This window comes from Xiphophorus maculatus, chromosome 22, assembly GCF_002775205.1.
Source record: "Xiphophorus maculatus strain JP 163 A chromosome 22, X_maculatus-5.0-male, whole genome shotgun sequence".
Classification (NCBI taxonomy): Eukaryota; Metazoa; Chordata; class Actinopteri; order Cyprinodontiformes; family Poeciliidae; genus Xiphophorus; species Xiphophorus maculatus.
Genome location: NC_036464.1, coordinates 21299923 through 21315492, shown reverse-complemented (window position 1 = coordinate 21315492; position 15570 = coordinate 21299923). Strand labels below are relative to the sequence as shown.

Below are 15570 nucleotides of genomic sequence, written 5' to 3'. Positions count from 1 at the left end.
CAGTGAGTGAGAACAGATTGCCTTTGAACGCAACTTTAAAAACTCCACAGTAAACCCTTAGAGGAAAAGAAAAAAGAAGTTAATGCTCAAAGATTTGAGTTCATCTGGCTTAGGCTCTGTGCTACATTCTGCCAGAGAATGCCAAACCAAGGTCACTAAATTAAAAAGAGGCCCAGCATATATTTGGACAAACCACTGAGGTTACGAACCCTTCAGTGGACTAAGCCGTGCAAAAATCAAAGGAAAAATGACCAAGCAACCGTAAAAGTTAATACACTGCTCCAAAATAGTGCTGAAATTTAAGAAAATGTGTCCCATCTTTCAGAAAATGGGACTTGAGCATTTTAACTTCTGTTAAAAAAAGAAAAAGGAAGAAAAAAAATAGCGCACAATTTATACAGGGGAGGCAGGTCACAGCTCCCCCAGTCTTGATGTGTTTACCAGATTCTGAAATCAAAGAGTAGAGCCTGTCTAGACGTAGACGACCTCCTACACAATATATCTAAACTGGGAGGGGAAAAAAAAAAAAATATTTACACCAAAATGACACATGATGTGGAAACGCACTCAGCTCAGTCCAAGAGAGCTCATTTTATGAAATGTAAGCCGTCATTATTGAATTTCTTGTCAACCTTCACTCATCCTCTCATACACTCTCAATACAAGCTGCTAAAATGACACACAGTACAGAGAAGAGAAGAAGAAGAAAGAGTGGGGGGAGGTGAAGGACAAAGAACAGACCCAGGAAATGTCCTCAACTGTCTGCCTAAAAGAGTCCAACAAACTCAATGAATTAGGTTTCCTCCCAACACCTGAAGATCCTTTAGGGAGTTAGCAAAGGCTCAGATTTAACGAGACAGTTTTTTACATCAGTGCGATTTGTTTTGGTGGTATTTACAAAGTGCTGCTGACTTGCCTAAATCTTAAAAGTGAATTACTTTCCATTATCTCCCACATTTTAATTAGAATTAATGACTAAAAAGGGACTGTGCAATTGATTAGCTCTTTCTTTTAGTGCTGAGTAGAGTTTTGAACAAGTAAATACATTAGAACAAGCACAGAATGAGTCTGGCTTTAGAGATATTCCTACGAAAAGAGTAGAATGAGTTTAATCGAAGAGGAAGTCGCAACAAACTTCAAGTTTAAGACGATAGAGATGAAAACAAGAAAAATGTGTCACCATCTGCACAGCATGTGTTGTACCACCATCCACAACAGGAGAGCATCATAACTCTGCCTGGATCTTTGGGGTTTCAGTCCGTATTTGACAGAGAACATAAACAATAACAAATGTAAATAGAAATGGATCTATGTCCTGAGATTTTAAAAATGTATGGCTTTCAAACCGCTTCTCCACTGGCTCCTTCATTTACAAACATAATCTTACTTAGGCAAATTATGCCGTTTGAAAATATGTTTGGTTATATAAATTAGGGATGCAAAGATCCACTTTTTTCACTTTCGATACTGACACAGATGTTTGAGGTTTAGCATCAGCCGATACTGATCTGACACAGAAAAGAAGTCTGTCAAAACATCTCTTTATAAAAAAAATGTAGAATTAGACTGAATAGATCTGCCCTTATAGCTCAGGCACATAGTCACTGATACCGGATCTAGAATATTTTTCAATATTCAAACCAATACATTTAATAATATATATTAATTTTAAGTGTCGACATCTACAACAGACGATTAGCAGCTCAACACAGTTGTAATATACAGTCTTTCCAGCTCTCTGTGATATTAATACTGCAAACATTGATAATGAAGCAGCCCTACTTTTTTAGTACGCAAGAGGCAGAATGGCAAAATAGGGTTGTTGTTTTTTTTTGCTCAACTCTATGTATTGAAATAATAAAATGCTGATTGGATCCATTTTGTGTGCTCTCCACCTGGAATTTGTTTCGCTGCTGGATTTATTGTAATTTCAAAATAATAAGCAGGACACAGATGCATATAATCAATTGGAATATTATTGGGAAGGTCATTTAATCCAGTAAATCAAGTCAATAAGTGAAAAGGCTTGATGTTTTAAACTCGTTTCTGTTGATGACAATTTTCCACTTGCAGCTAATGAACACATCACATTTAATTTTATATTACATCAAACCAATAAAATCTATAATTGAGAACCCATATTCTAGTTTACTGAATATGGCTGTAAATAGAAAAGAATAGCAGCAAAAGAAAAAGAAAAAAGGTTTCAACCAAATTTTTGCCTTCTACCTCCACTTTGGCATTAAACATGAATTACATTCAATCAAGGAACTTTTAGGGAACAATAAAGTCTTTGGAATGCCATCATGGGGGGGATGAACACATAGTGAGGGATTTAAACCCCATAGGTGGTCTCTGTGAGGCAGGGGCCTACAGACCCAAGTGGCAGAACAATAATGTGACCCAGAGGTCAACAGGGCGACGCAGACACAAATAGGCAGGATTAATCAAACGTCAAACATGAACAAGAGTTTCATTGTTGGTTCATAATGTCCCCCTAAATCTAAAACCATGCAAACTTGACAGCCGAATTGTTCAGAAAACAGCACCAGTTCAGCAATAACATGTTTAGACATTTCTCTGCCGCCATTTATCAAACACAGGAACCAATACTAATTATTTAATTGGGCAGAATTAGCATGCTAATTGTTAATTTTCCCCCCAGACAGTAAATGACAAAATTCTTATATCAGCTCCTGAACTCAAAAACTTATTTGTAGCTCTAGAACAGTTTAATTTTAACAATACAGTCAATTTACTATAAGAAAAGAAAAATCCCCAAGTCTTTTCAGAATATACAGAAACTTCATAATAGGGCAAAGTGACTTAAAATTAAAACACAAATTTAAAAATTCAACAAAACTAACATTTTATTACTCCTTCAAATGCTACTATCATATAATTGCACTGGACTTGGCTCGTAGTTTACAGAGTCACAACGTTGACTCTTATTAATGCCTTCAACCTTTCCTCCTCCCATCCTCCACAGACTTTGAAGGTCACAACTTAACCCAAGTAGCCACTTATAACAGCTAATTCTGCTAGTAATTTGAAGCAGCATAGTGGAGCTTTTAATATCATCGGCAAAACAGTAGAGTGACTGTTTCAGTAAGACAATCCAGGAGTAATTAGCAGGATGTTCGCAATCAGTGAACGAAAAACTAACCAGTGATTATTTTTTGACAACTTGTGCTGAACTAAAAACAGAGATTTGAGGCAGAAATTTTCAAAATTGAGTGGTAATATATTCATTTGCTTAAGTTCTGTTGGACCAGTGTCCTAAAAGTTTCAGGACACCGGCCCTCCAGGACTAGACTTTGACATCACTGCCTTAATTTACCACACTGATGCGACTGCCTGTTGGGTCACAATCCACCGAGATGCCAAGCTATTCCAGCAAAAATGATGACTCATGTTAAATACATATTGCAACATTTTGCTTTGATGGCTGCTTTTACATAGAAGTTATAGCAAATTACTGACTGGAATTGCGCTTTCTGGTCAAGACAGTACAGAAACAGGACAAACCACAAACCAAGCCAACAAGATTGCATCCGCCATTCCAGCTGACAACTGGCACCACCATTACCAAGCTGAAGAAGACTTTGGACTTCGTAGGAACCTGCATCGCCTCACTGATACCATCTCTACATGTACCGGCAAAGCCAATTCCACCTTGAAAGAAAAACAAAAAACCTTTTTCCTAAGCACTCTCATTTCGAGTTTAAGCATAGATTTACATTTCAATATAGAATCTGAAAGATATTGCTACAAACACAAATTTCTTCTGACCTGAATTTAGATGTGCATCTAAATTCTTAGAGCGTTGACCCATTTCCATAATCTCAAGACAAGTCTGAGTATGTATTGAAATACGCTTTTTTTAAGTGATATAGAAGAAAAAACAACTTCAGTGTAGAAGGGGTATAAAACATTCATTTTTTTCCAGAAGAGAATTTTTTTTTCTCTTCTTTCATGTCAACTCGAGGACCAAACAGCAAAACCAGAATAAAAAGATTTGTTTCAAAAGTAGCAGCACATATCTACAGCGCTGTACTTGAAATCAGTTCACAAAAGTTTTATTCTTATTTCAGACAACCATCTTAAAATTTACTCTTCTGTAGTTTATTTTAGCAGAGAGGGAAACTGCAATTATGTTCTTTCGGATCAAGTGAAGATTAATCACGGCGTTAACAAAAACCAACATGTTTTGAAGCTTGCTGAGCTGATGCAAGCCTATGAAGTGGAGAAAGGCTGATGACAAGATAAAACCTGCTTAGAGGAAACTCAGAGCACATCTCTTGCTTCCACTTCTGAGTTTGTCTTGTGAAAGTTTAGCTGTGTTCAAACAAAGTTCAGATTAGTGTGTCAACTCGTTGAGAGGGATGATACTTACACTGATGCTAAGATTTTAAATTAATGCAAGAGAGTCAAAATAAGCAGCAGGCATGTTACTGCATCAATGCGTTTTTCATTTCGGATGTCAGTTTAAATTTATGGAGCCATCCGAGTTCTGGATAATCTGGATACCACATCACACGCATTCACATCTGCAAATATCTTTCTGTTTATACAGCCAAGTAATTATGGGTATGTTCTTGTGTGGATCTATAAAACTATGTGTAGGTCAACCAAAAGCTTGGATGGGAAATTTATTTGATTTGTGGGCTAAATGGTTGAAAACTATGAACCAAAACCACATAAAATATGACATGTACAGAGAGATACAAAAACATATTAACCTAAGCAAGAAAACTGAACTTTTGATTAAGTAAAAGAAAAGCGTCTTACCTGATAGTAGGCTTTAATCTGCCTGATGAGAATAGAAAGGTTCTGAATGCGCAGTGTAGGGTCATTGTTTACTTTCTTGTTGGTCCTCTGCACTGTCGCTTTTGGATTTCTACATAGAAGACAAGAAAATTAAATGTTATTGAGTAGTTATTGATTTTATATATTTATTTTTTCAAATATGGCACAACATGATGAGAAAACTCAAAAATATGATTATGTGCAATGAACCACACACACAAAATTTTAAAAAAAAAAGTAAACTGTTTCAGATCTAGAGAAGAAATGTTTGTGAAATAAAGTTTAGTAACATTACGTGATTAGTCAGGCATAAAAGAGTCACCTGACAAATTTCTTCAGTTTAAGAAAACATATTCTTTCTGTTTCAGACAGTCAGCTATCTGCCTAACAACAACTTTGCAATCACTTTTGCTAATCACTTAACAGGTAATTTCGAGATGTTAAGCTTGTGTGAATCTTTTATAGCCAAAACTGCACCAAGATAGAAGGAATGATGAGCTCAAAGCTGAAGTTTAAGAACTTTAAAACATTCCACCACTTTGTAAAATCAATGAATATCTTTTCATTACAAAGAGATATTAAAAGTGTCCATTATTCTAGTTAGAAATCTTCTGTTGACCATGATGCTGACCGCAGCAACAGTGCGGTTTGAGAAACAGCTCTCTATAACTTATGAGATTTGTCGACTCAAAATTTGGAGAATCTTAACACCGACAACAATGTAAAGTTCTTTTTTTTTCACGTTAGTTTTCTTTTTAATTTGAACTTCAAATCGACAACACATGTCCACATGACGACCTAACTTTGATTCAAATGCTTGACGTATCCTCTTTAAGCAGAAGGAGGAGGTGGGGGTCAGATAGTTTTTGAATGGATGGTAGCTTGCAGTGCAGCAGCAAAAGTGAAGTCATGCATGTACTTGCATCATATTGCATTTAGACATCTGATCTGTTGTACCATCTTATGTGTAATAATTTACTGTTGGAATAAAGAAATTAAAAAATGTAACTTTCTCAAAACTCGGAGTAGAAATGTATAATCAGTTTTTACTCAATTATCTGTCTGTGGCTCATAATAGATAGAAAAACTTGTTTTATAGGTAGAAATATTTAAAGGTCTAAAATTAACTGTTGCTTTCCAGAAAACTATAAAGAAACACGGTTCCTTTATATCAAGGCTATATACCCAACCTTTGATTAGTAGGTAGTGGAACATTCATCAACATATTTGTGGTGTTTGCTTTATAACCAGGAGTCTAAAAATATAATAAGGCTCAAAAATTTAAGATGCCAACCAAGGCATGAATGTAAGTTTTACATTTAAAAAAAAGCAAACAAAGAAAAACATTTTACCTCATCCAACAGGCTAATTTTTGTATGTGTCAATTAGCCTTAAGCCAGCCTCCACCCTAATACACACAGACAAACATTTATGCTAATTGCAGAACACAGGGTTCTTTTAATTCTGGTCTAAATGAACCACCATGTGACTGCCCCATCTCCCCCCCCCCCCCCCCCTTCACACACACAGCCCCTTTCGAAGCCCATTGTGGGGGGTCTGTTTAACTCAGTAATTAAAATCACAGAGGAGGCTATAATCCTATCAGGGCGAGCAGGGTAATGTGGTGTGCGAGAGAAAAATGGCATTCCTTCATTGTCGTTGCAGTCAGCTGACAACATGGCGGCCACAGAAACACGACCAAAACATCACTTTGCGGATGCAGTCCCTAACCAGTGTAGGGCGGCCTGACACACTCTTTGATTAGTAGGCAAATAAATACGGAGACTTAAAGCAGTAACGGCTGTCAAAAATACACTTATTGCCCCCACCCGCCCTTCTTAATCCGGCTGATACAGTAAACCTAACACTTTAAATACACAAAAAGATTAGGGATGACCAGCCAAAGCCAGTTCAATTGCCAGGAAGGTAGACAACTCTTGGGTCAGACGGCCGGTCAGTAAGCCGACCCTTTGGTGCTGTCCGTCGTCGCCGCAACCTCAGACCCCGGGGCCGCTGGGCCCCCTCCTCCCATGTCCCGCCTTTGATTGGCTGAGTGGGTTATGGAGTAGTGTTAACCTATATATGACAGGCTGAATTAGGCTCAGCTTGGGCAGCCACGCACATACACACAGACACAGAAAGTGGCCTAAATGTGCACACACACTCACACAAAGAAAGAGAATGAAGGCCACATTTTGCCACGTGTTGGAACTAGGGATTATAAACTGTACTGTCCAAGCACTGCGGGGCAGTGTGGGCTTGGCCCCTGAAGTGTGCCAGGCAACACGAACAGAGAACCACTTAATCCCAGTGCAAGTTAATAGTTCAGTTTGTGAAAATGAGAAAAGAAAATATAACCTGGCACACACTAAAATGTCTAATCAGGATTTCGACAAGGATCTCAAATCTAATAATGTATATCCAAATTATTTTTGATACTGAAGTCTGAGAGTTGACAACAGAAACTGAACAAATTAGAGTGAGAACACAATTAAGCTTTATAGTTTTAGTTTAATGAGAGAAAGTTACTACCTCAGCATAAAGTCTCCCTAGTTCAATAAACTACACTCCCTTGCGCTTGATGAGATAGAGCTATTTGCACATACAAATCCATCAATCACACAGTTATGCTTCTAGATACGGTGGAGATGACTCGCTAATGTTCCAACCAACCATCAGAATGCTTCAAATAACTTTGAACCTTGCATGGTGCCAAACAACTGGGTCTGGTCTCAGTATTTTTAGAAACTGCTAATCTACTGGGATTTTTTTGTGCAATCTCGGGATTACAAAGAATTATGTGCAAACTGGTTGCTTAATGCCATCTCTGAATGTAAAACTTAAAGGAAGATGGACAGTAAAAGACGGACCCAGATGGCACTTCTGTCAGTCAAGAACAGGAAACTGAGGCTGCCATTCAGATAGATGCCTGGTTTGATTAGCTTAAATCTCATCTGCAATATTCAAATAATAGGGTAAAAAACTGCCATAAACAACATTCAGTCATCCGTTTTGACCTCTATCCATGGTTGAGGTTGGTGGTATAATTGCGTGAGGGATATTTTCTAGGCACACTTTCACACTTATTATCAACTAAACCTCAAACACACCACAACCTACCTGGGCTTTGCTACCGACCTTTACAATCACAGTGTACTCATTTTCTAAAGGTTACTTCCAGCAGGATAATCCACCATGTTGCCAAGCTCCACTAATCTCAAACCCATTTCTTGAAGACGACAGTGTTGTCAATACATCTCAAACCAATAGAGCGCCTTTGGGATGTGGTGGAATCTGAGGTTAGCGTCACAACTGTGATGTCAACAAACCTGCAGCAACCGCCTGATGCTGTCACGTCAATATGAACCAGAATCTCTCAGGTATGAAGGTTTTAAAGGCTGGTCCAACTCAGTACTCAAAAGGTTTACTCGCTCATTTAATGCAAACTGTCGTATTTCCTATATTGTCTCTCTATCCACAATAGTGGCTTCTTAAGGAAAGCCCCTCCTTCATTTGGTTAGCAATAAATCTCATTTGTTGAACATGCTTACTAACACAACTAAAACTGTCTGCATCAAAAAGCCTTTGCGCACCATAAAACAAAACAGATTACTGAATTCCCGACCATTTATTTACTGTAGGTATGTTACCCATTGCCCAATTTTCTTGTTTTTGCTCCACATGAAGTCAATTCTATCCCATCTTTGTCTTCAAGCTTCCATATGGCTTCTTCACTTTCTTTTCTTCCCCTCTCCACTGTATTAGTAGGAACTGGTACCATTGTGATAACAATAAAAGGGATGATAATAACTATTCATTACATATTTTCTAGGTGACTATAATTGTGTGTCACAGCAATTATAGCCCTACAAACACAAGTACTACTCTTGAAAAACATTGCCATTTGTAATGCGCTTCTTTACGACACCGGTCACATGAAGTCAATCATTAAATTGTACAGTGAGTGTATTTTCAAATTTATTGATGCTGTATTGAACAAACAGTAGAGAAAATAGCAAAACTATGAACCCCGACAATGAGGACAGTTTTGGTGGGTTGTAAACATTAATTGGAATTCATTGCGACAACAATAAATCAATATCCTCATAAGAAATTCATCACAATAAATGATAGACGATATGATAAATGCCCACCCCTAGTTGGGCTCATTTGTTATTCAGTCAGTATCTCATATGATCAAAATTACTTAAATTGTAATCCTGTGAATTTATTTGTACCGAGTATGAAATCCTTTTATAAATCCATTTATAATATGTGTTAAATAAGTTACTCCAAGTTCCTCTATGGAACAGAAATGTTGTACCTGGTTAATAATTATCACAACCCTGCTGCTAATGCTCAATGTTAAGCTGCAATTAATGGAACTCAATAATCCTGCTGATGTTTTATAGTAAACGTCTTTAAGAGGAATATGGGGGGATTATATGTCCCCTAAGCCATTGGGAGGCTAGGAACAGATGGACAAAGTGTCGACTCTGCATCAACTGCAAAAAAGCAGCACTAGCAAATTAATGCAGATAACATAAGTAGACAAAAAGGAAATATGAAAGTTAAATAATTAACCCAAATGGATTTCTAGTTGCAAGAACGTCTGAAAGATATTGCATTGCAGTACATCAGAAAGTAAGAGGATAATTCAGATTTGGAACTATAGGTTAAGCACTTCCTTGGTTATAAGGCTAACAGTGATTCGCTTTACCACCCCTGTGTGTCAAGCTTTCTTCCCTTAAGGTCACAGCTGCAGTTTCCTAACAAGCATGATGCACATCCTCCCGCTTTATAGACACAAAGGCACTGGCATGACTCAAAGATGACTGCGAGTGATTGACCGAGAGTGATACAAGATGAACATCAAACTCCACGTTCTGACAAAAACGCCTAGACTCCCACTGTGCAGACAGTAGCAGTAAAAGAGGAGACAGCCCAGCAGCAGATAAGCCTGGATCTCTTTTGTCAGACCAGGAATCTGAACTATGTATGCTACAATCTGGCTCATACAGGAAACAGAAGAAAGCAGAGGAGTGAGATGATTGAGAACGGCAAACAAGAACAGGAAAAGTTGTCCTTTCCTGTTGTCCTTAGCTTTCAGACTGAAGTGCAGTTAAAAAAATAATGAACCAATGACTCTGTTGGTTCATTAAATACAATGTAGTGTATGAAGTATTTCAGCATCTTCTTTTACTTTCTAGCCTATCAAGAAAAAAGCAATTGCAGACAGGAATGACTTTCCAAGAGGGAGTTATAACTAATCTTCTGCTATAAACCATAAAATTAAATTAACTCTGCCACATTGATATGTGCCACAGTTGGAATATATATTCAGTACATATTTCCTATGTGGTTTTCCTGTGCTAATTGTACTTGTATCAACTCGTTTCTGTTTAACATGCTAACTAACTAAATGAGGGATAGAATTTTGAGGTGCTTCCCATGTATTAAGTAGCGCTTTATAATAATATAAGTCCAACTTTTTCCTGATTTCTACCCTTCATAAACAAGGGTAGAAATCCTTTTTGTGCACATCCTCATCATGTGCACAAAATTCTGCAATGTCAACAAATTTTTTCTATTTCAACATGGTTCCTGTTGTCCTTAGCTTTCAGACTGAAGTGCAGTTAAAAAAATAATGAACCAATGACTGAAGTCATTAGTTTTAGGATTACAGAAGCTTTAAAGTATTACAAAGCAAAGTATACAAAATGAATAATAAAAAGTCAAGAAGATCATGAACAAAAGAGCAGCCTTCAAAAATCTGGGATTTAAATCCCTACTGCCAACACTTCTTATCTCAAACGCCTTTCAACAAATCACATCACACTCATGTGATGACAGTCACAAGGACTAAGCAGCATGTAAAATAGGGTTGTAACAAGGTCTAGAGCCATGAGATCATCAACTCCACTGTAAAGTGAATTCTGTGTTACAAACTGTTTTCCTTCGAGTTGCTTTACGAATGCAAACTGCCATAAAGAGCCCCAGATATGCACCCTCACCCAGAATATGTTTTCAGCTCTTATTTTCAAATAAGAAAGGAAGCAAAATGCGACAAACTGTTAGTAATCAAAGTAAGAATACCACTGATCAATGGCACAGAAGTTAACAAATGATTCCTGTTTTTCTTTAAGAAATTTCGACAAAATATTTCCATATCCAATTACGTTAAATGTAAAAGACTTACAATAATCAAGCATGAACGGGATAAATCCACACTTTACAGATATTCTTTAAAAAAGACATTTCTAACCTGTATTCCACTTCTACAAATACAAACATCAGAAGAAAACAAGAACAAACATCAAATGTGGACTCAAACACTATGGTCATTACAGACCTTACATGACATTTTATGATTCATGAAACTTTTGGTGTGCTGAAAAAACTAAACAAAACAGGTGTTACATCTTTTCCTTGTGAGCATGGACTAACCCAAGTGCAGATCTGTGTTTGTTTTACTGATACTTCGATGCATCTTGGTGTCGATGGTAATGATTCCGCATCAATGCATAATCAATGAAAAATAAGAATAACTGTATTGTTTTACAGTTAAACCAAATGAAAAGAAGCACAGTTAATTTGGAAATATAAAGATCATGTATGATGTTACTGTCAATAATCTTAAAGAAAAGTGTTGACCCATTGACAAAGAATTGCATCCACAAAACATGAACATGACAAGTTTCACTTTTAGGGTTTACAGTCAGGAACTCTGACCAAAAACTTTAAAGTAGTCTGATGTGGAACTACACCTTGTGCACAAGTAGAACAAAGGAACTGCTATGCATTTGAAATTATTGCCTCAACTTTACAATCAATGGCTATAAGAGCAAAGAGAAGGTCACTGAGAGGAGCAACTTACTCATACCTCATCTGGAACACATTGCTGAATATAATGCACATCAGAGTGGAGTCAGAGAGGCTGATGTGCATTGAGATACAGCTAATGCTTGGCTGAAGAATTATGATTGAACTGTGAAGTCAACCAATAGTAACCGGTCTACTGAAGCATGGCTAGGGACAATCAGTAGTGCCTGAGCCTGCATGGGTTAACTCACAAGAAGATTTGGACAGGTTTTATACAGATATCTAGACTAAGAGATACAAAGAAGTTAAATAAAAACTAAACTCGGTTTTTGTGGTATTCTTGTATACAGTAAAACAGTACTGTTCGATGAACTTTGAATATAGTGTGAAGCTGGTTAGAGGAAAATCTCTATTGCATCGATTTTCTTTACAACAATTCCAATTGTTTCCCCAACAGTCTGAAGAAGATGGAATAAACAGTTCACTGGAGGGGCCAGCCAGCCAGCACTGCTCCACAGAACTGCCAAGAAAACAGATTTCAGACATGCAGCGTCTCTGACAATTATTAACTGGCACCTTCTCCGCTGAGCGTGGAAGCCAATTGGTATGACAGCAGAACGGAGACAATGTAATTGGCTGGATGATGTCAGTCACACGAGGGCACAGGGGGAGGGGTCCCTGTGCCATCTGGGTGTCCGTCAGCAAACCGTTAGATAATCCCGGGTTCCGTCTACGCTCTCCCGTGCTCTCCTGATGACAACTGCTGCTAGCCGATTTGCCCCGTTTTCGGATCGGTGACACATTCACACAACACTGCAGCTCATACTGGAACAACTGACTCCATCAGCAAAATATTAACTTTAAAATTATTTTCTTAAAAAAAAAAGCCAAAAAGGAATTCAAGAGGAATACTTGTACAATTTTTCTGTGTTTTGTAAATACATTACTGCATGTTAGGGGTGGGTGACATGGAATTGGAATTCAGTCACAATACTTTGTGGTATTATTGTGATATTGATGTATTATTGATAAAATTTAGGGTATAGGAGTTTAGCATAATATGATTAAACCAAATTAATCCATCCCCATCTTCAGGCCTTCCAATATGATGAAAAAATAGGCATCCCAAAATTAGCTAACAATGACAGAACCAGGGCAGCGACACATAGATAAACTACTACAGTTACAACGTTTCTGTCAGCAAACTTGGAACAAAAAGGAAAAGTTGAAACGTCTCTGCAGAAGCTGAAAACAGTATTTTCTGTTACCTGAGCTCCTTGTTGTTCAGACACATTTCTCCTAAATCGAGGAAGCAGACAAAGAGAGTGCAGTTTCACCAACACAACTTCTAACCAGTACTGAAGGCCTTTGTGTGGGAGGGCGGCTGGGCCAGACAACTACCAACAGCTGCCTCAGTCCATAACCAAATGCAGAGGGAATGAAAAAACTGAAAAAGTATCCACAAATCCACACACTCTCCCACGCAAACAGAAGCCTTACAGAAATTATTGCACACAAACACACAGTGCTGCCTCTGTCTGGCTATCCCTGGTATTCTGTAAGGCAATCCCCAAATCAGTTACAGTACATTTCATTTCAGTGCTGTCCTTTCCAAGATCACTAAACCATCAACAGAATTTTTTTCATTTCCACAGCATACTTTGATAGACAGAAATTCTACCTAGGTCTCATTTTTTAACCTTGAAAGCTTGGGCTTTCAAGGTGCTGTCATGAGGTGCCGTCATACAATTAGCATTTCAAACACTATGTTTCCTTTTGCCAGGATGCATCATTGTGTCAAAGGTGGTTATCCTTTAGATTTTGGCAGAATTTCCTCCATGTCTGTTCCTCATCCAACCCTTCCCCCCAAAATCCTTCCGCTTGCCAATTTCTGTCGGTCCCACAAGGGAAAAAATGATCTGAAAATACCACGGACTTGTTCTGTTTTTGCACAGGCTATGTGTAAACAAGAAAAGGCTGGACCTAAAAACAGCCTTCCTAAACATTTTCTCCTTTGAAACAACTCAGCCAGTCAAGGCAGCCTGAAAGAGGAGGAGGAAAACAAGTACTAGAGAGTGAGACAGAAGAGGCTGCTTTAACTTGATTCATCTTAGCTGACTGATCGCTGGAGCAGCAGGAGGTCAGGGACTTAGGAAGGAGGCGACGGCAGGAGAAATAGGTTGTCATCAAATGACAGGAAACAGCCAGCAGGGTTAATCTAGTTTTTGTGCAAAAAAGGGATCCTACATATATTTCATGCTAACGGTTTATACTTTTCCAAACTAAGGGTGTTCAAACCAATTGAAAAACCTCTTCCTACTTAACAAAATGTAAACAAATATGAAGCGGTGTCAGATTTTAGCAGGACTTCACTTTTGTCGTTGGTAAAAGACCACGAGACATTTCGCCTACTAGCCCTAGAGACACGGGTTTGTTTTGGTAATATTTACCCAAAATAACCAGCTTCCTGCTTTTGGAGTGGTCTCTGGTCAGCTTGCATTAACATGTAAATTCAAACCACGCCAGAGTTCACTTCAAACGAATTAAGACCCAGGTTTTTAGGTGGACCAGAGTTCGCTTTTTTAGTCCGCATGAGTCTAATTGAGCATTCACACCTCCCCAAAAGAACCAGACTTTCTAGGCAAACCAGAGTTGAATTACGGCGGACCAAACATGTTTTCTGTGCTTTTTATCCTTTTTTTTCTGGAAATGCACAACGGATGAATGGATTAAGAAAAAAACTTCCTGAATACAATTGTTTTTGTATTTAAAATCATCTGTACACTTCTTCCAATGTCAAAAAAGCTCTTGATAATTGCACTAAATACCTGTATTCAAATATCTTATATCAAATATCAAGGCTAAAATACTGCCTTTGTTTTTTTTCTCTTCACATTATATATATTTATGTTTCTTTATATGTTATTTTACTTTTATAACAAACACTTGCGATCCTCTTTATGTACTGTAACTATTGCCAAACTGGCGAGACTTTGACTCAAACTGATGGGAGGCGACACAAGTTGTGCCACATTTAATCCCCTCCTGCAAAGTGACGATCCCTTCGACTGGAAGAAGCCATGGCTGAATACTCCCTAAGACTGGCAAGCGGGATAAAACGCTGACAGTGTAAAGCCTGGTATTAGTGGAAAAAAATCTAAAAAAAAAAAAAAATGAATATGGAAAATCCTAATAGCAGGAAGTAGCTGCCTGAAGCCAGACAAAGGAGTGGAAATCCGTCTCCTTTCATGCCCTATGCATAATTCAGTGAGTGGAAAGAGACAAATTCGACATGTAATGCTCCCCTCAACACCAAGAAACGGAGCAAACAGTCTAATTTTGCTTTAATTGGATAAAAAACAAACATGTGCTTTTGGGTCTTCCTCCATGACCAGCTTGCATTTTTTTCCCTAAATCCAGATTCTCTGCAGATACTAAGTGGTTCTCATGCTTAGGGCTTCTATTTGCAGACTAATCTGTAACACAGCAGGGTGCCACCTCAAGAAGCCAGGGTATCTTCCAATCTGCTGCAAATGACCGAGTAGTATGAAGGAAAAAGAAAAAAAAAAAAGCATTTGAAAGTGGAGCAGCATGCTGCAGCCATGCACCACAGATTAGAGATGCAACAATCAGTTGGACAGAGATTGGAATAAGCTCATTTTTCCTGCATCGGCTCTGATCAGATTGGCAGTCTCCCATTCATTAAACCCAATCAATCTTGCAATTTTTGTTCCATCAACGCACCGACCAATAGGATGTACGACAACCCATTCTCACTGCATCCAAAGCAGAGCTGCATTAGGAACTAACCTACATTCAGCATCTAGCAAATGACTTTAGAGTGGAGTAAAAATCCTGGCATTTGAAAGTTGTGAAGCAGTGTGTCCACAAAACAGGGCAGAAATGCACCGACCAATCAGACACAGCGCTTTCCCCCTG

The 15570-nt window shown here is 38.1% G+C and overlaps 1 protein-coding gene across 9 annotated transcripts in view; it reads right to left on the bottom strand.

Annotated features, from left to right (window-relative positions):
- The window catches only part of ccdc88a (coiled-coil domain containing 88A), a 62753-nt gene that overhangs the window by 45593 nt on the left and 1590 nt on the right, over nt 1-15570 (bottom strand). For all 9 annotated transcript variants that reach the window (XR_002752057.1, XM_023327175.1, XM_023327169.1 and 6 more), the window contains exon 3: nt 4792-4900. Coding sequence is in view for 8 of the 9 variants with exons in the window: in XM_023327175.1 (XP_023182943.1) it covers nt 4792-4900 (109 nt within the window). In the remaining variant the exon portion in view is untranslated. The remainder of the gene's footprint in view (nt 1-4791; nt 4901-15570) is intronic.